The following is a 24,188-nucleotide window of genomic DNA, read 5'->3' on the forward strand; positions in this document are numbered from 1 at the left end:
TTGAAAACTCCTCAACGGAATGAGCAGCTTCTTTCCTTAAATTCTTCTTCATGAAGGATTTCCACGGTAAGAACTCAGCAGGTTTCACCAAAGCAGCAAAGCTTTAGTACTGAACATATTCAGGCTGAAGGGACTGTGCAGAGAAGAAAAACTGATTAAAACTCATTGAGGTAATACTTGTATTTAATATGTATTTTGCACTTCAAGATAGGGAAGAATGGAATGACAGTAAGGAGGAAAAAAAAAAGAACAGTTGGAAGGAAATCTGAATTTCTGCATTCTGATTTAGGTAAAAAAATAAAAAAATAAAAAAAAAATGCTAGGAACTCAAAAATTGGATGCTAAAAATCCATCAATTTCTCTGTATCTACACTTCTCCAAACCAAATTATAGAGTTCCTTGGAAAGAATATTAAAAAAAAAAAATCTATAATATTACACCTTAAGATAATACCTTAAAGGCGTATTGGGAAAACGTATGATTGCAGCTATGAGAATTGAGTTGCTTCTATTTATCCCAAATGGGAATGAAAGTGCTACTGTGGAAAGACCGAGGTGTTGGTCTAGGTGTTGGTCCACACAGTGACATAGGAAATTCATGCTGTGTAGCTAATTACCAAGGGGAAAAAAAAATTACAGCACCACAAGCCTACTATATTTATTTGCATTACTGGTTCTATTAAAGTTTTCTTACAAAAATCAGTAATCGGTTCACATGACATCCAAATGTTTTATTACCTCCTATACAAATGTGGTCAGGAAGTTGTGATGATCAGAAAATCTTATTTGAGAGCTCTTCATTCTACTGGCACGGTTATAAACAAATAGGTAATAATAAATGTAACTCATCCACACTCTACATCCCACCCTTATATTTTACAACTGCATAAAATCAGTAGGATTAGAGAAAACTACTGGAGACCAGCATGAGTCCTAAGAACTCAGAACCTTAGATGTCTTCTCTGTTTTTCCACTATAACTAACTTGTCATTGTAGAAATGGTCTCTGGCATCCATAACAAAACCTATAAGTAGAAAAAGCACATAATAAGCTTTTAAAGCTCTAGTATCACTACCTTTTTTTCTGCTGTCCACCAAAACTAAACAAAATACATATTTCCGAAGTTGTCTTTCAGATATGCATTTCTCATCTTCAAGGTCTGAGATTATCTGGGTAGTCTTTCTTCTGTCAGCACATAGAGATTTGAATATCACTGACTAATAGGGGTCGGTTTTAGTACCAAATGGACTTGATAAAAAGGTATTGTGTAATACTAAATTTTCTGTAAAACAGAGCAGAGGTAAAGAGCATTCTTTTTCTTTACTACAGGCATTAAATACACAGTCAGAGGAGTTTATTTTTCCCCCCTCTGGGTTCTTTAATCATTCTGACTTCATGAGCTTTGGTGAGAATATCATTTATTACATATGTAAGAGACCAACAGAAGGAATATCCCTTCATTAATGTATACTTAAAACTTCTGCTCAATTAATGATCCTCAAAGGAGCAAAAAGCTCTTCCTAATGTCTCAAATCCTCTTTGGAATACAGTGAAGAATTAAGTTTAAGCAGCATTTTTTCCCAGAGTAAGATTAATTTGCTATACTTCCCATGAAGTTCCAAAACACGATAACAGTTCTAACAACTCAGTTGTTGTACAGCATACACAGCATGCAGACTAATTTGAAAAATTAAATATATCTGTGGTATTAGTTTTTCTTTTTTTCTGACTTCTGCTGTTAAGTAATTAATGCTCTTAACATCTCACACTGTCCAAAGAGATTGACTAATATTTCAAAACCTGTTAACTGTTTTTTTTGTTTGTTTTTTTTTTTTTTTTTTTTTTTTTTAGATCTCAGATGGAGGAGTTTTCTATTTTAAAATTCACATTCCTACCTCCTATTTGCAGTGACTCAAAGTATAGCCTGTAATTCTGAAAGCTTTATTAAAAACAGAAAGCCCCAATCTACCGTTACAAGTCACAGGCTTGTATTTAAGAAACTCTTAAAATAGAGAAAAAGAAGAAAAAAACAGAAATGCTGAATTGCCATGAAGAGAGAACAAAGTTAAGTGGATTTTATCTTTATCTATTGCACTTGGTGCAATCCTACAGTGGTCTTAAGCACTATCAAGCTTGGCATTTTATACCCAAGCTTCTGATATTTAAATAAACTAAGAATTAGATGACTTCCCTATCATTAATGATACCTTTCTAATGAGGTTCATGCTGAAGCAACTGCTTAGATTATTATCACTTTCCTTGCTCAGTAGGAGACACTGAAAGCCTCCTGGAAAAGAAAATAAATCACAGATCCATCTAGGTGTGAAAACCATACTCATATGCATTTAAATTCAGGACTAAGCCATCTGAAAACTAACATCTGAAATGCAACAATCCTATATCACTTATGTCTATCTATCAGGAAGTGAACACACTCTCCTCCAGCAAATAAAATTCTAATGTTATGTCATGATATTTTTAGGATAAAAGCCTCTACTTGCAAGTAATTTAAGTCTTTTTGAATGATCCAAAGTGTTATTGCAACAGGAGTGGTATAGAAGACAAGAATTAGCAAAAAACAAAAACAAAAAAAAAAACCAACAACAACCCCACACCTCAAGATCCACTAAAATAAATCAGAATATATGAAAAGGATCTACATATACCTTTGAAATGATCCTTTCAGTCTGCTAGATTTACAGATAATTAAGATAAGCTACCGTCTGTCTTTTTTTACCATGCAAAATGTCTTATACCCCGCTAGATTCCCTAATGTTGAGAAAGCCTCTTCTACAAGTATCAAGATCATATACTTAAACTTGAGAATACTGTAATGCTTCTCAATTTTCATTTTTTTTATTTTTTTGGGAGATTTTTACATCTTGCCAGTTTCCATGGCAGCTATAGAAGCAAAATATGACTCATCTTAAGACTACCCAGATACATAGTCCTTGGTAAAAAAACAAAAAAAATACAAGGAGTGATAAAGAAGTGATATTTTGTTTTTACAATAGTTATAAATCCAAAGAAATCTTATTGCTGTACCTTAGACATGGTTATACTCAATAAGACTTTGATGCTTAGTCAAAGCATCCCACTTGATAAGTTTGCAAATAAAGTACTCTACTTGGGTAGAATGGCAAGTTGTCTATTCTATGAAATCAAGATTTTCACTTAATTCATCAGCATACAATATGATGTAATGAAATGGATTTGCTTCCAGGCTTACTCTAATGAAAGAACAAAAGCCATCAGGGAAAACAAAAACATGGCTGACAACAAATGGAAGGGACAGGAATGGTTATTTTTGTTTGTTTTAACCAGAGTATGGAATAGTAGTAGTAGTAATAAATGGGTGGTAAAATTTTAAATGACAAAAAAAGAGAAAATAAGGGTATTAAAAATGTTTTCTTCCATACTAGAAGAAAGAATTATGTACTTGCATCACCTAAATTAAGTTCCTTGTTCTCTCAAGAGACTAGTGAGACTGAAGAGCATTGATTAGAAATGAATACTTACTGTCCTAACCATCTTAAAATGCTCCTCCACCACTGGTTGTATAATAGCTAACAAACTACTGAAGAGAAATGAAGACGATAAGGTGATTTTCTAAAATAAGAACACCTGTACAATCACAGATGGTTAGCTTGACATCTGACTCTGGTAAGTGAATTCTGCTCATAAAAAAGCACAGGAATATAACTCTTATCATTCAAGAGCTCCTTGATAACTTAGATGAATAAACGTAGCTTTTGATGTATGTGATAGACTTCTGTCAAGTGTGTTACCTTTTATACTTCAATTAGAAATAAGTGCAACTTAATAAAAACACATTGCATCAATACTAAGGTTTGGTTAACAAGACTCCAAATAAATTCAGCATCTAAGACAGTGAAGTGGGAATCATTGAAAATAATTCTATTTTTAACAGAATTCTGCAAGAACAGGTATTAAGGCTTGATGTTATTTTGTTTTGACCATGAGCTTACCTAAGACCACTGACGAATATCACCACAAGCAAAATATTACTTCAACCACTGACATCCAAAGATGAAAAAACAATCTTTCATGATTGGCAAATGGGTTCCAATAAGGAATGGGGGAAAAAAAAAAAAAAACAACTAAAAAAGATTATACTTTTTATGATTACATTCAATTAAATGCTGTTTTACAAAGAAAAAAAAGAACAAGGAATGCAAGACATTAAACAGTGAGAGTCAGTATCTTGTTTATGCAAGGACTTGCCACCCTAATGAATTTCCAACACAGTATGGTTGAAGCTTTTAGTTTATAACCAGGATGCCACTAGGTAAGCAGGTTTCAGCACGTGAAAACTGAGTGCTGCCTCTACTTACTGGAGAAAACCACCAAAAAACAGTACAGGATTCTTACATGATCAAAATGGTGTTTGAACCAGAGTCATACATGCAAAGAGTTCAACTTACTAAAAGAAAAAGCTAAGATAAAATGTCTTCATGACAGTAAAATAAGGAAATAAAGGAATGTAGCAGTACATAATAAAAACATACACCAAGCTTCAAATGAAATGTGAAACTGTTTGAAGTGTGACTATATTCAGTCGCTCAGACCAACTATCATGAAAAAATGATATTGTCTTCAAAATAAACCACTGTCAAGAAGGACAAGTGTTAGCCACTTATAGACTCACTACCAAAAAAGTACAAAGAGATTAAAAGGAGAAGACAGTTACATTTCTAAGGTATAGTACTTCTAAAGCTTTAGCTCTTAGAATAACTATGTCTATTGTTCCTGTCATGGTTTCAATTATCATTTGGTACTCCTGTAACTAACTTCAGAGCTATTATGAACAACAACTTGTTTTTCACAACACTACAGTTATAAAGCAACCCTTCCCCTTACGGCTCTCCATGTAGTTTTACATATTTATGCATAATATACACCTCTAACTACAATTTGGATAAAACAAAGAATTGCTGCTAGCAGCACGTTTACACAAAATACAACAGAAAAGAATGGGATTGGACTGACTTTCCAAATAATTACTGCTCAAATATATTTAAAAGAAACAATATTGAAGTGAGAAACCCAAAAAAGATGATGTTTTGCCACTTCAATGTTCAGTTCAGATTAGCGATTGCTCTTTACCTTTATTTGCATACTGAATTTTGTTCCAGCATAATCAGCTGGAGCCTCTGTCAATCCTCTACTGAGAGCTGAACACCGTAAGATAGGAATAGGATTACCTAGAAAAGCTGACTTCCCCAAATCATCAGAATTTATGATAAAGAGTCAAAGTCATATCTTAGATAAAACATCGTCAATTTGCTAAACAGTTTTTCACCTTCTCATCTCTGCTTGGAAGTATTCAACCAATTCAGCAAGTTCAACCAAAACAGTTCTGTTTTTCCAGAACCACTTTGATTTCTGAGTTGGTTTATCCATTCACCTTGAAACAAACCTCATTTATATAGTTTGCTTCCTACGTTCCCATATAACAGGTAAAAACAGTGCCCAGTTAAAAAGGTAAAACAATTTTGTATAACTTAAAGGATGTGGTAATGCTCAAGAAGTCCCTAGCCAATAAGCTAATGCTGATGTTTAAAGCATGGCTCAAATTCAAATTTAAATTCAAGATAGAACACCTAGTGATCTTACGATCATGGAACATTAACGTTTTTTTGCAGATAGGCTAGTATCCACCAGTGGATGTAGTGGATGCACATCCTAACACAGCATCTCTACTCCTTTTCCAGTGCAAACATAGATCAAAACTAGAATACAGAACATCTAAGAGGTATTGAGTTCCCTCACAGTAACTTCATTTTCAATATACTTTTTATACTAGCTAGTTTTCAGTCCCACATGTAAATTAATTCTACAACAGAATAATGTAAATGAATGAAACTTATACTCCCAAGCTACAAACATGTGAATTCTGAACACTAAGTGGTGCCATATACCAACTGTGTAAACAGACACAGATGGGTTCAATTAATTCTAGACAATACATTCTATTAAGAACACTGCAGTAACTTCTATAATTAGTAGGACTTAAAATCTCAAATCTTTGAAGGCCAGATATTCTATGTGATTTTTTAAAAATGTTTTTCTCCCTAAAATTGATAATCAGCACATACAGTTATTTCTGATTTCAAAACAGAACTGTTTCTAATCTCTTCTCTCTGCAATTTGTAAAGAGCTCTAATTTATTCACGCATCCTCTTTCTGCATACTCCTTCACACAGAAAAAGGGGCACAAAAGTCCAAGGCAGCAAAGCTGACGAGATATAAAAGCTAATTTCGAGCAACCTGATCTAGCTGTAGATGTTACTGTTCACTGCAGGGAGTTGGACTAAAGGACAAAGTTTTCTTCCAACTCAAACAGTCCTATGATTCTGTAAAATGGTGAGACCATTGGAAATGTACTGACATAAAACACTTTTCCTTTATTGTTAGAAAAGAACTTGGGTATCGTGCCAAGAGCGCTCATCTTTTAAGCAAGTCCTATCTTTCAGAATGCAGTGTTTTCCGTTTAGTATGATATATACAAAAGTTTATTTAGATCTATTACTTCATGAAGATTAAAATACATAATAAATTTTATCCATAATAATGTTATAATCTGAAAGGAAAATCTAAGGGAAATAAAGATCCATAAAAAGATATCACGAAAGGTATTACTTTGAGTTTAGGGATGAACTACTTTCATGAAACCTCTGCAATGCAGATGCTCAAAAGAAGCAGAAAAAGAAGCAGTTGAAATGATAGTTAATTAAAAAAGGTAACAGACAAGTTGCTGTTAAGAAATATTAAAGGAAGTCAGAAAATCATGCTAGTTTGAGATTTCTTTTTGCAACAGCTTCACTCAGAGAATCGAGAAAGATAAGAATTGGTCAGATGCCTGAAAGGGTTGTTGTGACTGCCAACTTACAGGAATTGATCGACTCTGGTATTGTGCTGGAAGAGCTGTAAGGCCCATAAAGGAGACTTGATGCATACTCATCTGTCACGGTGCTGTGAAAACTGGTTTGGCTGCTCAGGTTGTTGCCATTATTGCTGCTTCTGTTGTACAAGTTGTTGTTCAGTTCATGGTTATTTCTGCGAGGCAGCTGCAAGCTGCCATTCAAGTGGCTGGAGATTTGGCTTACAGAAAAACCTGTCCTAGAGGACAGTGATGTCATTTTGCTCTCATCATCTGAAGCAGCATACAGGTTCCCTAGAGAACTGGCTAATCTGGAGTTTATAGAAACGCTGAACGGAAAACACATGTGGGGAAAAAATACAAAGAATATATGTACAAAGACATACAAAAAATAGCAGATAATTCAGAAGACACTAGGTGAATAACATGGAGCTATGTGCACACTTTTCAGAATGCCCATCTTCTCACTCTTGAATAACAAACAACAGAATTCTTTGTCAGGAGTTCCCAAACACTGTTTACTCAGATGTTATCACTGCCAGCTTTCATCTCTGTCAAATCACGTGTGCATGCAGGAGATTGTGTTAAACGCACAGGCAATGACTGACCTACTGTGAAGTATTTTGTCTACATTTAAGTTTATGAACTCCTCATTTCTTAAATCAGTGACATGATACAAGTCTTCAATCAGCCAATAAGAAAAATAATAAAATTTGAGAATAAAAATAGGGTGTCCAGAAATACCTCATTGATTAAGTTAGCTGTTTTAAATAAAATATTTGTACCCAGAAGCTATGAAAAATGCATCATCCTAAATTTTAATTAACATCCATAACTACCTCATACAAAAATAATAATGGAATTGAATGGCAATTAATCAAAGATTCACAAAAATAATTTCAGTTACTACTTAGTATTCTTCTAAGATTAGTAATATACAGATTTAGAGGAAAGCTTCTTGCAAAGCTTCTATTAAGCAACATAATACTGTTTCTGAATGGATGCAGTTATCTCTTACCAGTAGTATTTCTCATTAATCTCTTAACGTGCAGGTAACCAAAATTTGGCTAGCAGAACAGCAAATCATGTTGTAAGTAAATCAAAGCCTTCTTAGAAGTTCTACATAGACTGCATATGTACTGAAAGTCATTGTAATATTCAATAACTATTTGTATCAAAATAAGAAAAAAAAAATAACCTTTTAAGATTTGAGCCTGAGGATGAAGTAATTCTGCTTATTCTTTCTGCAGACGATGAATTAACTGTCATGATTTTTGAGGCCTTCAATGGAGATACAGATCCTTCTGTGCTGCCTGCAGTATTCAGTCTAAAAGTAGCAGAGTTTTAGTAAGAAATAAGATTATGATTGAAATAGACATCACAAACACATAGATATTCAATATACAGACTCATATGTTCAAAAACTAAGTTCTTAAGTCAAATAACTAAGTTTTAAGTCAAATTTTCCTGGTGATAGTAGAGTTTTTATTAAGTTGCATGAAACATACAGCTTTTCCTAGGATGTGATCAGTGACCAAATTCCGTAAGTATGGTGCACTGAACTATTCAATAAAAAGGATAGCATTATAGCAATCAATATTAGTTTAATAAAAGTTAATGAACAAGTCTCCTAGCAGCACCATGACATTCTCTTGATCCTTAGACTGAGAAGTATTGCGATCAGATGTTAGGGACAAAACACCTCAGGTACAAGTCTCTTACTAGAAGCACAGAAGAAATGACAGAGCAAAAATACTTCACACCAAGAAAAGGTAAACAGAAGTCCTCCAAGAGTAGACATCTGGAGTAATTCATCCAAGTGCAAGATCCTGCACCTCGGACTGTGGCAATTCCAAGCACAGATATAGGCTATGCAAAGAATGGCTTGAGAGCAGCACTGAGGAGAGGGATTTGGGAGTGTTGGTTGATGCAAGATTCAACATGAGCCAGTAATGCGCACTTGCAGCCCAGAAGGCCAGCTGTATCCTGGGTTGCATAAGAAATGTGATCAGCAGGTTGAGAGAAGTGATTCTGCCCCTCTGCTCTGCTCTTGTGAAACCCCACCTGGAGTACTACATCCAGTTCTGGAGCCCCCAGAGATGTGGGAGCGGGTCCAGAGGAAGGGCTAAAATAAATGATCAGAGGGCTGGAGCATTTCCTCTATGAGGACAGGCTGAGAAAGCTGGGGTTCTTTAGTCTGGAGAAGAAAAGGCTCTGGAGGGACCTTATAGCAGCCTTACAGTAATTGAAGGGGGCCTACAGGAAAGCTGGGGAGGGACTTTTTATAAAGGCATATAGCAACAGGACAAAGGGAAATGGTTTTTAACTGGAAGAGGGTAGATTTGGACTAAATATTGGAAGAAATTCTTTACTGTAAGGGTGGTGAGACACTAGAATATGTCACCCAGTGAGGCTGTTACTGCCCCCTTCCATGGAAGCATTCAAGGCCAGGATGGATGCGGCTTTGAGCAACCTGGTCTACAGGGAGGTGTCTCTGCCTATAGCAGGGGGGTTTGAAATAGATGATCGTAAGGTCCCTTCCAATCCAAACCATTCTATGACCTCAGAAATCCAGGCTGGAATAGAATTGAAGGTAATGTGTTCTTCTTCATATTAATGCTTTACAGTGACAATTTTTTTTATTTTTTTATTTTTTTTTTTGTACTGTATTTTAAATGCAATGGTAAGGGATTAAACTATCAAAAAAAAGTAAAACAAAACAACAATCATCAGGTATCTCTTGTATATATATTAAAAAAATATTTATGGTATGCACTAAGCTGTATCTCTATCTCATCTACAAAGAAAAGCTTGACACAAGGCAATGATCAGCTGATTTAGGCTTTAAGATAAGTATTTTTACAGAAATAAAGTGGCCACGAATCGACTATCCTTCACTATACAACTGTATAGATATCAGAAATTATGACTGGGGAAACTACTTGGGTGTGCTAGTTATCAAGGACAATTCAAGGTGTCTCTGAAGTAAAACTGCACTCCCGTCTGTTAATTTTTTTCTGTTTCCAGTTGTTTAAGAAAGTTCATTCCCCAACATCTCTCAGAAATTTGAAACTACTGATCACTTGATAAAATATGCATAACTCAGAACACTGAAAATAGAAGACTGGAATGGTAAACATTTATAATTCCATTTAATACAATAGATAATATCTTGAATACCTGAAAGGTTGCGATATGGACCTGGTGTGCAGTTTCATTTCTTGCAGCCTAAAGAAACCAAAGAAGCAATCTTATGAATCAAAGGAAAACTTTATTTAAGGTCTAATTGCAAGTTTCATATGGGTTTTAAAGTATGAAACTAATAAGAGTTAAAAATTATTGATGATTATTTAAAAAGTTATAAGGTTTAAACAATTGCAGGTTTAATTCTAAAGTTTCCATTTTTACCGATCTTGAAAGATTAAAAATTTACATAAAGAATAGAGGTAAATAACTACATAAATTAAAGAACATTTTTGTTAGGAATATAAGTTTTAAAATGCTAGAGAAACATAAATCTGAAGTTTTCAAAATATTTTTCTGCTTTATCTTCCATGACTAAATAGTAAGTAGTTAATCAGAACAGGAAGACAGAAAACAAAGGAATATATTAATAAAACAAATCTGCAACTAATATACACATGCATGGATATTTCCACCACAGAAGTGGCACAACTAGTACAACTGCTTAAACAAGACTGTGTGCTTCTATAAAGATCTGATAGCAAGGTATGAATGTAAAATTGCAAATCACTTCAGAATTACATAATTACCTCAGAGCTCCAGTTGTAGAACATGGCCGTCTCCGACTTTTTAAGGCATGAAGCTTGTCTCCCTGTGTCAGGCCATCCTTAGTTTCCACACCTTCTTTGTCTTCAAAATCATACTGGTAAAAAAAAGTATGCAAGCAAAAAAAAAAAAAAAAAAAAAAAAATAGTCTTAGGAGCAAAATAGTTTCCGAGTACTAAGTATCCCCTTCACAAAAGGCTTATCTACCATCTTGTGCATTGATGGGGCAATACTCCATCTATGCACAGTTCTAGTGAATAAAATGTGGTGCTGCACAAATACGTGTTCACACAGGCCTTTTACAGACTCTAAGCTCAGAATCAGTTCAGGATGCTTGAATCAAATGCCACTTTAAATATAGCGTTCAGAATGTTAACTGCTTTAATATTATACCTATAAAAACCTGAAAATCATACTACAAAGGAAGTTACAGTAGAAAAAAAGCTCTGAATTTATGCTCTGAATCTGTACATAAGCTGCTATATTGGATTCAGTAAAGTTAGAATAGCTCAGATTCAAAACCATTATTTTTACCTATCCATATAGGATGTACCAGCTGTTTTCATTAGGCAAGGAAGATCATCCCAATGTAGTGTTATATTCTCTCACTGGCAATCTAGATACTTAACTTTACAGATTCTAAGCCACAAATTGAACTTCAAAAAGGGCAACAGTTATCAGTATAAAATAGTCCTCTATTATATGATCCACTGTAACCTGAATATCTTGAATGCATTTCTGTAAAGGTACCGTTTGAAGATGCCCATTGTTTTCCTGGTCTTTTACATCATATAAGAAAGCTCTTTAGTTAATACAGAGCTAAAACAGGATGACCAAATGAATTTTAAGTTTCTCTAACTCACTTCTCACAGCTGTAGGAGAAGCTACATTTGGAATTCTTACTGGCTAAGAAACAGAAGTACGTTCACTGTAGCTCTCAGTCCATGCTTCTCCTTCAAACATATAATTGTCAAATTCTTACTGTAAGTGTACACATAACAGCAGTAATCCACTATTCTGCAATAAAAGAATGGGCATCTGTACATTCACATGTTATCAGCTAGAAACTCAGACTAAACTGATTTCCAATTGGAAAAATGATTTTTTTTCCCATTCTCAAAATAACAAAAAAAAAAAAAAGACTGAAAAACATAGAAGGCAGATTTGAAATCATGCACACCTACTTGAAGTCTAAAAAAAGTGATCTATACACTCCCTTCACAAAAATCTTCTAAATATAATCCAAACTTTTTCCATTTTTTCTATATGTTTTGAGAAAATTTGAGATTTCATAATCATCACATTTTAAAAAGAAAATACTAACAAGTCCAAGAGCAACAAAAACCTTAAAATGTTCTAGTTATTACAGTCAGATCCATCTCTGCTTGCTTGAAACTTATGAATCCTTACCTCCCCATACTGATCCAAGTCTTGCACTTTATTCAGGCTGTCACTGATCGACATATCATTCAAACCACAGAGAACTCTGTTAATGTTTCCATCAACTACTCGCTGTTTCTGTTTCGATTGTATGAGATCTCCCTCCAGCCATAACATTGTTTGCTTCCTTTTGGATTCAAAGCAAATTATTAATATAAATAAATTTGCACACAAACAATATGAAATTATGCTACTGTTACAGACTGCTTATGTTAGAATCTTTTGTACATCTTTGTCTGAAAAAAAAAAAAAGACGCATCTATCACTAGAAAAATTATCTTAAGTGGTTAACAGAAAACAACCACTGAATCTTTAGGAAGTCTGCAGTCAAAAGTATTACAGATGCTGAAGTGTTATTTTACAAAGCCATAATAGGAAAATAATTAATCTAAACTGGAATTCATAATAATACTTAAAGGTTTTTAGAAGACATTTTTAAAAAAATCATAAAATAATGTTTTTATATACATAAAGAATAAACGATAGTGCACTTCAACTTCACATTATCATGGAGTTCTGCGTACATGACTATCGTAAAACTACTACTGGCTTGCACAGCGAAAGGGGTCATAGTCATGCAAAGCTGAACAGGTCTCTGGCATCAGTTTTCAGAAAATTCAAGTTGATATGCTTTAGACAGGTGGCAAAAATAATCATCATTTAATTGCAATGCGCATAAGCTGAGCTGAATATTAATATTAAATTCCTATACAAAAAAAACCAAACAAACAAAACAACAACAACAAAAAACACCTAGGGAATTAAGTGAGAAGATACTTTCACTGGAAAGTTTACCTTAATCAGTAGCCTGAGCCAATTACTCAAGCTTACATAACAACAAATGGGAAAGGTAAACACTTTCAGAGCTTTCGCTATATCCTAAGAAAACATGAAGTGGAAATGATGGAGAAAATGGCACCACTTAATCCACCTAACGGTAGTAGGCTAGAGTGCATTCTTGAACTTGAGCACTTTGGAAATCTTTCAAGATTAATTGTATTCACAGTAGCTAAGTCATTTGAGACATTCCTAGCCAAGAGATGTGTCAAGAAACAAAAAAAAAAAAAAAAAAAAAAAAAAAGGAAAAAAATAAAAATCACCTTTTCAAAAGACTGAAGAGATAGAGATGAAGCTTTGATGTCTGTGAAGGCACAGACAGCAAATCTGTAAGACTTCTGTCAGATGCAACATTGTAATCCTGAGGCCAGGACTACTAAAATGTCCTGAGACATTTTACATTAGACTGCTAAAACTGATGTTAGCTCCTTCCTCTTCATTCCTATTTTGACACTACAGGTGACTTGAATTTTGTCTGAATATCAAAAATAGATAACTATTGCAATTCAGATAATAAATTTACAACTTTTACTACAGCTCTTCACTACAAAAATAGATATGAACAACAAAAAAAAAAATCTGAAAGATCTCTGCCTATCTACCAAATCAAACTAAGTATTTAAAGGCCACTACATAAAAGACATGGGTCCTCTTTTTCTCAAGTGAATAGTACTCGATAATCCTCCATTTCATATCTTCCTCTCAATTGTGCTCATTTGTGGAAAAAACCCATCATCCAAAGCTTAAACCGTCTTCAGAGAGCCCTTGTGGTTTGTGAAAGTTTTTGATTCACAGTATTTTCAACAGGTGGCCTCCTCTCAAATAAAGGAGCACCCATTCCAGAGTAGAAAGCAAATTGGAATCCTAATTCATGCTCCATTTCTCCTATGAATTTTAGTAACACTTCCTTCTCTCATAACCTATGCATTTTAGATACAAGGTCAGATAATGATTTACTATATTTATATAGTATTATTTACTCACAATAATGAAAATGCCTTCAGCTAAATATCAGCAGGATACCAACTCAAATCATCATGAATGCTATAGAAGTACACAATGTAAAAGCCACTATGAAATTAAAACAATTAAATAAACATCAGCATTACTAAAGCCAGCATAATTTTGTCCATTATTTCCAGTTAGAATCACTGGGGGTCAAATCCTGACTCTCTCATTCTAAATATCTGTAACCTGTTTTCAAAACAAAGGATACAGACAATTTTAAGAAGAAAGCATATTAAAACCATACATTTCTGCTTTGCTAACAGCTATTAGCTCCAAGTAAAAAATGTTTCATACATTATGCTAGAAAACTGACAGAGACTGTAAGCTCACCGCCACATACCTAGTTACAAGAAAGAAAAGTAACACCAGTTTTTACTATGGTAATTTCAAGTGTCATCATGGGCTTAAAGTTATATAGTCTATCCTTTCTACATCAACATTTTAACAAACGTTTACTCTTTATGTTATATCAGCATACAAATTGATATTGCCAAAACATTTGTCTTTATCTCTCAAATCCCTTAGAACAAAAACACAGTCTTGACACCTCTGTCCCTGAAGGCAACAAAACGTACAGTACTCCAGAGAAGATGATTGCTGCCTATTAAATTCATCTAAATCTCAACTAACTTAAAATATCTTATGAAAGGCAGTAATATACAACTCCAGTAGACAGAAAGATCTGTAAGAAAAGCAATTGATTCCTAGTAGCAAATGACATGCACGTACTCTTCCAAGAAGTGCTGTTGAGGTCCTATAATAGAGCCTGGTCGACATATTCTTATCCAAGCAATGGCTTCAGCATGTGTGAACCTGTAGTGTTTCATTATGTAACAGGCAATCAGTGTTCCTGTTCTTCCCAGGCCAGCTAAAGAAACACACATATTAACATTCACATACAAAGTTGTAAGTATCTTCTAATTATCAAATTCAATTTCAAGATTAGAAGACTTTTGAAACGTTATGTAACCTTAATATTTGAAGAAACAATTTCTGATTTGATATTCTGTTTACCACACTACACAATTTCAGTTCTGTGTGTACGCAACTTAACGTATCATATTTTTTAAAAAATTAGCACCTTTAAGAAAACATGCAACTGATAATCCTGTTGTGCACTTCTACCTCAAACTATTTTAAAGGGTTGATATTTAAGAAATCCGTGACCAAGCTGGAACTTGCTCTTACAAGACCATAAATAAAACAAAATGAAAGTACCCTTACACAAAGGCCAACATTAGTACTTTAAAAATTAAGAATCAAACACATGAAAATGACATGTTGTCTCACACATGTACACATCACAACAGTGAGCAGCAAACATTTTTTCAGCTAATTTTCTTTCTGAATAAGATTTGCTGTGATACCCGCCTGTAAAAACTATTCACTACTAACCACAGAATGATTGAGGTTGGAAGGAACCTCTGGGTCCATCTGTTCCAATCCCCTACTTAAGCAAGGTCACCCAGGGTTGCTCAGGTTCACATTCAGACAACTTTCGAAGATCTCTGAGACAGGAGACTCCACAAGCTCTCTGGATAGCCTGTGCCAGATTTAGTCACTTGCATAGCAAAGAAGTGATTCGTGATGTTCAGAGGAAACCCCTTGCTTTCCACTTTGTGCCCCTTGCCTCTTCTCCTGACAAAGGACGCCACTGTGCCGGGGTCTGTCCCCTTCACATATTTATAGACTTGGATAAGATCTCCTCCTATGCCTCCTCTCATGCTTACTAGTTACAACACTGTCTTTATAGGAGAGATGCCCTGCTCCCTTCATTACCTTAACCACCCTCTGCTGGACTTTTCCTAGCAAGCCCATTATCTGTCTTGTTCTGAGGAGTCCAGAACAGAAGGCAGTACTCTATGTGTATCCTCACTAATGCTGAGGCATGTACCCAGTGATATTCGGCCTAATGGAGCCAAGAATAATTCTAGCCTTCTTGACGACAAGGGGACATCACTGACTTGATGTTTCCATCTCTGGATGGGAACATCCAACTTGAAGCCCACCAGGATGCCTAGATCCTTTTCTGCAGAGCTGCTTTCCAGACAGGTGATCCCCAGCACATACTGGTGCCTGGGAATGTTCCTCTCCTGTATTTCTTCTTGAAGTGCTCTATCTGTATAAACAGCAATGCATGTTGACTAGCATATATTATATGTCAGTAACTTAAGAAATTCAGCCACGCTCCAAAACTAGAAACTAATTCTGGTTTTAAGAAAGGGGTAGGAGAAAGCATAGAAGGCAAAATTAGCCTTCACTATTAGACAAATCTATAACTATAAAATAATTTATCTCTTTCTAGCCCTCTGTCTTCACTGTTAGTTAAGTATCTACACATTTATACCTTATTTCCCCAAGTGTTTTTATTTGTGGTTTGGTGGTATGGCAGTAGAGGTTGAACCTTCCCATCAATGTTCCATTTACAGTCAGTTATTACTTATATATCAGTAACTATTTATACCAGAGATCTAATAAGCCAACTATCTTTACTGACAATTTTATACAGAACTAAAAGCTTTTTACATTTAACCAATAACTAAATATCACTGCAACTTTTTAGAGAGTTAAATGATTCAGACTAAAGGATTAAGGTTAAAAGCTTATAATTAGGGAGATTCTGAGGCTATCAATGTCTACAGTGGAAGCTGTGCTTGGAATAATTCTATGTAAGAATACAAGGAATCTACAGATAGTACATCAGCTGCGAGTTAGCAGTTAACTTCTCATATGCTTATTTATAAGGGTTTAAAAAAATTTAAAAAGTGAGTTTTCTCAGGGGTGGAGGTTGAGGTTTATGTAGTCAGATGAAAGATCAAAAATACTTCAGATCAGCAAGTGCACATCTAAGTCACCAGAAAAGTATACTGCCATCTTTCAGCAACTAAGCCTGAAGACTGACAGGCTATCCTCATAACTTATACTTCAAGTCAATTAGCAGATGTTTGTCTTATTAATGCCAGAATTTTGGGGTTCTAGCCAAACTAACAACTTGTTGGCAAATAAACTTGTTTATGCTGATACACATGCTTACTGTTCATGGAAATAAAATACAGACAAATAGCACTATTCTTGTTTCAGATCAGCAAGACATTTGTCTTTACAATGAACTTACACAATTCTTTAAACATAAATCAAACCCAACCCTTCAGAGCCTTTGTTGATCCTTCTTGACTAAGCATGTTCTGTATATTTCCTAGATGATATGCTGACATAGACTGGTTTGAAATACTAGCATCACAATAGTAACTTTCTCTACAGAAAAATGTAGAACAGTCCCATAAGTACAAAGAAAACCTTTCAGTTTTTAGCATTTCCTAGCCAATTAGTATAATGCTAATTGTGAAAGCAAAATGCAAAAGAGAAGTCTGTAACAATTAAAACTCATGTCTGCAAGTGACACTAAACAAAAAAAAAAAAAAGAAACAGTGAAGAATGGAATGTCAGTTTTTTTTTTTTTAAGTAGAGTGGGATGAAAGAGCTCACTATGCACATTAAAATATTCGTTGCATTTTCAGTCCTATTATAAAGTAATATTACTTTAAAAGAATTCTAGTGTTTGTTTTTTTTCCTACAACAAACTACACACATTAATACTTATCTTGAACTTCAGTCTGAGGAATAAATAAGTGCACATACCTTTACAATGTACAGCAATAGCACCATTAGCATTTTCACAGATGTTCAGGAACCTCTGAACTATACTGTCACTTGGTGTGCTTCCATCTATGAAGAACAGGTCATAATGTTCAAAACCAGCATCAGTAAAGCGTTTTGCCTCATAAATTTTTTTGTTTAGTCTTATAATTGATGTGACATTATGTTTCCTGAAATAGGGAAAGTAGGCTTCAGGTGCATGAAGAGGATAACCTGTTAAAAAAAAAAAAAAAAAAAAGTGCTGGAACAATCATTTTATGAGGATGAGACTCAATGCCCTGATAATAAAAAGCCTTCCAAAAATCCTTTTGAAAGTGTAAGAAAACATTCTTGTACTGAAGATGCTCTATAATACAGAAACAGGTTGATATTGAAAGAGTCCACAAAATACTCCTGAAACTACTATACGTTAAAAGAGAATCAGAAAAAACAATTAGAGCACAGTATTTCTGAAGCACTGTAATCTTTTTTAGCACGCAACCCTCTACTTCTAGAGATTTGAAGACATTAGAGAGCTAAGGATATAAATCAATTCAACATTTCAGAAGTGCTGTTTCTCTGTAGAAAAGCTGTAGATCACAAGAATAAAACATGCTTTAAGAGGAAACACCATTCATGATGGAAATAGATTGGTGATCTACATTATAGACAAGAGCAACAGTCAAAGGTAAAGTTGTGCAAGAAATATTTGTATTATACTTAGTTAACTTCTTCTTTACTTCCAAATTGCCAAGTACGTTCTTTCCAACTTTTTCTTGATAAGCTTCCAATAAATATACTTTACTTTTTAAATATACTATACTTTAAGAAATTTTAGCTCCCAGATCATACAATTTTCTTTCAGATTCCTAAATAGTTTACAATTATTTTCCTGCACATCAACTATACTCAAAAATTAAACTAGGTGATATCTGTACACATTCATGAATTTAACATTTTGAAATAAGTACGAGGGCTGTTCTGAAAATAAAGCCTCCTGTTATATTGGCCTGTGATGTCAGAGGCAGATGCTGGTGGTATGGCAGAAGAGACTGAACCTTCACACCAATATTCTATTATACTTTGTTGCTGTGTGACAGATGGCAGCAGAGGAACAAAACGTTTATGGAAACGTTTATGAACATTTATGGAAATCAAACAGTGGGTGTCAGCACAGTGAAGTGATGGTTGGTGTGTTTCATTAGAGGTGACAATGGGCCACCTCCAGTGGTGCAGATTTTGACAAGCACAGTGTGCAGTCTCCTGTTCATCTGTAGGGAAAAAGCATAGCTAATGGTGGTGATTGTGTTGAAAAATGTTTTGTGGCTGACAGTTAAGTAGCATCATTGTGCTCTTTGTATCTGTTGTAGTTCCCACGGAACTAGAAGGCATTACTTCTCAGAGCAACCTACATAGATTGAATCTGCAGGTGAAATTAGGGCATTAATTCTCCCACTCTACAACCCTATTACCTGATCCAACTATCTCCTTGAATAAACAGGTTTCTGGGTCATCCTGTGGGACATTTCTACAAGTCATATATACATATCATTGAATGATTTGGCTTGGAAAGGAGCTTAAGGATCATCAAGTTCCCTGCCACATGCTGGGCTGCCAGCCTCTAGATCAAGTACTGCATCAAATTGCTCCAGGCTCCATCCAATCCGGCAGTAACGAGTAAAAACTTAGCTTTGGAATGTGTAATTACACTCATAACTGCATTTTAAGCACTACTGATAATTTAATCATAATTAAGTTTAAGATATACATGTTAAAAATAAAACACATTTTCTAAATTCTGTGGAACAATTTAGAAAATTTTTGAAGATGTTCTGTAACAGTGATCAGAGGAAAGAAACAAACCAACTAATGCATTTTCTAGATTTTGATTAAATCATCAGTGGACAGATTGTGCAATCAGCAGCATTCCATTCATAAAGGAAACACAAGAGAGCAGAAGAGGCAGCTATTCAGAAAATAAGCTAATAGAAATAAAAGAGCACAGCACAAGGAATGAGGTGAAATCACATCAGATTTTCCTTTGAACTGGAACAAATCCCTACTTCGTCTGTCAAGTTTCTCTTTCATATTCCATTAGAATTATATATATTCTTCCGTTTATCCCAAGTGCAAAAGGTTACCTTTTTGAAGTCATTCCTGGCCTTTATTACAAAACCTTCAGTGCACGCTCCCTTACTTTACGGAGCTCACCAGAAGAAAGGGAAAGGACCCGAGTTTCTCAAGCACTTTTGTCACTCTAAGGAAATATTGTTAGAAGACACTTTGGGAGTTGAGTTCTGTGTACATAAAATTTTCATTGCACAATTATTTCTGCAGAAGACAGTTAATCCATAAACCTCTATGATCTTTTGCTCATTTGCTATTAATGTTTAACATGCTGAAAAAAAATAATCAAAGAGTAGCATCAAAATACACACATTAAAATCCCGAATCATACCATTTTCAAATTTGCTCTTTGGGTGTGGTCCACTAAATGCCAGAAATTTTCCTGGAATAATCCAATTGAAATCACCATTTTCTACTCGCTAGAAAATTACAAGAGAAAGAAAAAAAAAAAAAAAGCATTTTAATAACTATACAAACAAGGTTGAAAAAGGTTTTGTTTGTTTGTTTTTATAATAAGGCATTCTTGACGCATTGAAGAACTTCAGATGTAATTATTTAGCTTACATATGACTAACATACCAGGAGATGTTTTTCAAAAACCTCTTAATAAAACAAAGCCACAGCAAATTCTATTGAAGTTTTCAGGTAAAACAGAAAGGTTCTATATCTAAGATATTTCTCTCATAGAAGGTTCAGGGTTTGAAGACACCAACTTATAACAACACTGGCAAATACGTATGTTTTAATCAAAGAATTTGGAAAAATTCTTCCCTGTAAGACACTAGAAAGTGGGCACTAAAAACACAATTCAAGGACAACAAATTAAGAGCATAATTAGCCTGCAAAAACAATTATCCTTTCTCTGTAGATACTGAAATTTACATTTTGTTGTAGTTCTGATGAGTTAGTAATCATAGAAGGAATGGATAAAAACATAAGACCAAAAAAAAAAAAAAAAAATATCAAAATCAGGTTTCATATCTTTGTAAAAGCAGTGCTCACTTTCCAATGGAAAGTTCAGAAAAGTTTGGTAAATTCTTTTATTGCCCAAACTGGAAAATGCCTCTTTCCCGCCCCCCCCCCACCCCCCCTCTTTTAAGAGAACAGCATTCATTCCTCATTTGGCCATACAATTATTCTCAGCATCACTTATAAGGACATGGCACTCAGTTAACTGCCTTACAAAGCTCATGTTTTTAGTTCTCAGCTCATCAAAACATTTTAATGAGTGAAAGATTCCAGTAATTGGACATCACTGTAACCAATTCAACAACTGCATGCTTAGCTAACCCCATTAGGCTTGCTCCAAATGTCCTCACATAGTGAAAACTCCTGTAAGATAACAAGCTTGCATAAAGACAAGAGAACTTTGTGCCAAGTCAGTACTGCACCCCGCAGGAAGTGAATTTGTATTTCAGACTGTAATCTCAATAATGTAGCCCTCTACTCTCTTTAACAAGTTCTGAAAATAAATCTGAATTATTTTTATAGTTGCATTTATGTCTTAAATCATTCTCCAAAGAATACGCTTCTGTGGAGAATTTAAATCTTAACAACTCTGAACTACATATGTATTCAGCACTATATACAAATATTACTATAGAAAATTGTAAACTTAATTATTTTTCATCAAGACCAACAGAAGGGGAATTAGCTGTCTTGATAATGTAGTAAAACGGAAGAACTTTAGAGTTCATCCTTTAAAGAAATGAAATTTCCTTTAGCCTGTTCCCTTTAAGTCTTATGCAACTTTTCTCCACACAACTACATTTAAAGTGTTAACAGCAAATATATGGAGTATTTAAGTTTTTAGGAATTCAGCACAGTATACATCTAAACATACAAAGCTGACCATCAGACTGCCACATGGAAAGCAGCATAAGACATACAAATAATAGGCCAAACAAATTAAGGACTCCAAGTTCTCACTTGGAACTCAGACAATGAGCAGGATTCATTCACACATACGTACAATTCAGAGCAATATAAAATGATGTTAAGCATTGAATAAAATAGGACAGCTTTGTATACAGCTTTAGTCAACTGTTTCGCTGTTTGATTTTTATTTTGTGCAACTCAACATATACCATAGATACACACACAAGAACATGTATATACACACATACAATCCTAAGAGTTTCCACACATTTATTCCTTTTATAACAAACATTTCGTTGTTATTCACAGATCCAGCAAGAAGCAGCAATTTCATACTTTGTTTTAGCTACTACTTCATTCAATCTAATTAGTTCAGCAAAGGTCATACTAATTTCTCAGTCAACAGGGAACACTGCAGTATATAGAAATCCTTCTACAGATAACCTAAGCTTTGTGAATAGCTTCATATTGAAGGCACCTATTGCATTTGCCAACTACAGCATACATGCATGTTGTAAACTGAGTTTTCCCACCATTTAGTCCTCTCCTGGTTTTACCCTATCACCTTAGTGCTTATGAAATATTTCCTATAGCTTATACCTACATGTACTAAACATCTATGTACAATAAATTCACAATGAACTCTAAAAAGAGAGCTTAATACATACTCTAATGCTCAGTTCATCTTTAGCTTATACATCTTTCCCACTAACCAGTGCAACAGCAAGAACTTCAGGCAAATCCAAAATCGAATTCTGGTATAACCACATCGCAGTCACTGACTCCCTTAAAAATACTCTCCCTTCTTTTGAAGTGTGGCAAATAAGAGATGAAAGACCATCCAAGTATTCTGGACCAGATGAATACACACTTTGAGCCTCAGATTTCTGGCTCGTAGGTGCAGCAAGGGTATATTTCAAATGTTCTCTACAGCAACATTGCTTGAAAAGCACTACTGAAAACAGAGGTAGAAAGAGCTCAACCAGTTATGTTTGCATAAGTTAAGGAACAAAGGCCTAGCAGCACCCAGAGTGGCATTCTTCACTTGTGAGACAGGTGGCAGAATAATCAATGTTATATTAGCATTTCACAACTTCACTAGGTAAATATTTTGGATGTATCCTAATTAATCTACTCCTATCTAATGAAAAAAAGCTCAGGATGTGCTTCATCTATACGGCTATAAAAGAAGTGTAACACGTGGAATTTGCAGCATCTCAAGAAGCTGCCTACAGTGTTTCTGTGCATCACATTGTAATGATACCCATCTTCCACATTGTTCACAGACAGAACCGAGTTTCAGTATCTACCAATATTAAGGCCTCCATTGGATATCTAACCAACAGAGGAATGGTGTGGTTTCTCATACTTAGCAAACATACAAAGACTAAGATTTACTTGAATAAAAATGTTTTTGCAATACATTTTAAAGCTGTGAGGTACTACGTATTCTAAATTATTTTAGGCAAATCAGACACATTAAAATACAAACCTCATAGTGTTCATATTCATCCACATCAAAAGTCTTAAAGTCAAAAAATCCATGCTGTAAGGCCTAAAAGGCAACAAGGTGTCAGTTCATTTTAAAATATGGTTTATAATCTCATTTTACAGTTCTGTTCTTGAGAATCAAAATGAAATAACTAAACATTTGTGCTTTTGGCTTGCTGAAGTCTTTACATTAAGACGACATTAAATTTTGCACATATCAACAACACAGACAACAAAAAAAAAATGTAACAATGTCCAGAAACAGCAGGTTCATCATTTCTCCTTCAGAGACATTATGATGAACATACATTTGTTGCACATCACTAAAATCTTTGAGTCTTTCCATCTGACTACATGTTTTTCCTGTAAGGCACCTGACAAATTAAGAAGTAATTCCCTTTCTGTCATATTCTCATTCAATAATTTCTAGGCTGAGTATGTTTTTCAGCATTTTGGACATATCAAAAAATAAAACATTAAGGAGTTTTTTTGTTTATTTGCTTTTAAGTTTAATGTTGTACTCTGATTATATCACTATAATACCCAGGGATAAAGCTTTACAGATAGCAGTAATAAGTATAAGCTGAACCTTGTGATTTGTTGATATCATTTTTCCCCAACATATTCCACTGATTGAATGAAGTTAGCAAGATTATACTTACAAGATCTATTAATAGGGTTGAAATAAATTGCTTAGTATTTGATTACTATTATTTTGTTTACTATTATTTAGCATTTACTTTACTATTAGTAACTATGTCAGTTTTATACCAGCAATTTGGGTATAATGCCATATTAAAGCAATTTTAGGAACTCAAAGGAGTTCATTGCACAAGTTTCTTTCAAAGAATAGTTGGAATACATTTCAGTGGCTTGTATCTATATGGAATCTAACACATTCTGAAAAGTATAGATATTGCACAACATTCTAGGATTAAGGTGATTTAAAAACATACCACATTATTGTTTAGCATATTTGTCACTATTTGCTAAATTTAAGGACTTGTTTCTTTTTGTTAAGGCAAAAACAAAATAGCTTCTCTAACACACAATTCAGTCTTATGATTGGATCTCTCATG

At 34.4% G+C, this 24,188-nt stretch overlaps 1 protein-coding gene across 2 annotated transcripts in view; it reads right to left on the reverse strand.

The window, feature by feature from the left end:
- Nucleotides 1-119: 119 nt before the first annotated feature.
- The window catches only part of CDC14A (cell division cycle 14A), a gene marked incomplete at both ends in the record, with an annotated part of 53,450 nt that continues 29,381 nt past the window's right edge, over nt 120-24,188 (reverse strand). The window contains 10 exons of one of the 2 annotated variants that reach the window (XM_079535445.1): nt 120-133; nt 6,913-7,232; nt 8,102-8,230; nt 10,084-10,131; nt 10,677-10,789; nt 12,103-12,259; nt 14,707-14,845; nt 17,617-17,847; nt 20,072-20,159; nt 23,111-23,173. In XM_079535445.1, the coding sequence (XP_079391571.1) occupies nt 120-133; nt 6,913-7,232; nt 8,102-8,230; nt 10,084-10,131; nt 10,677-10,789; nt 12,103-12,259; nt 14,707-14,845; nt 17,617-17,847; nt 20,072-20,159; nt 23,111-23,173 (1,302 nt within the window). Of the gene's footprint in view, nt 134-6,874; nt 7,233-8,101; nt 8,231-10,083; nt 10,132-10,676; nt 10,790-12,102; nt 12,260-14,706; nt 14,846-17,616; nt 17,848-20,071; nt 20,160-23,110; nt 23,174-24,188 lie in introns of those variants that run through there. The other variant, XM_079535444.1, reaches the window with a different exon arrangement.

This window comes from Tetrao urogallus (assembly GCF_951394365.1).
Source record: "Tetrao urogallus genome assembly, chromosome: 5".
NCBI lineage: Eukaryota > Metazoa > Chordata > Aves > Galliformes > Phasianidae > Tetrao > Tetrao urogallus.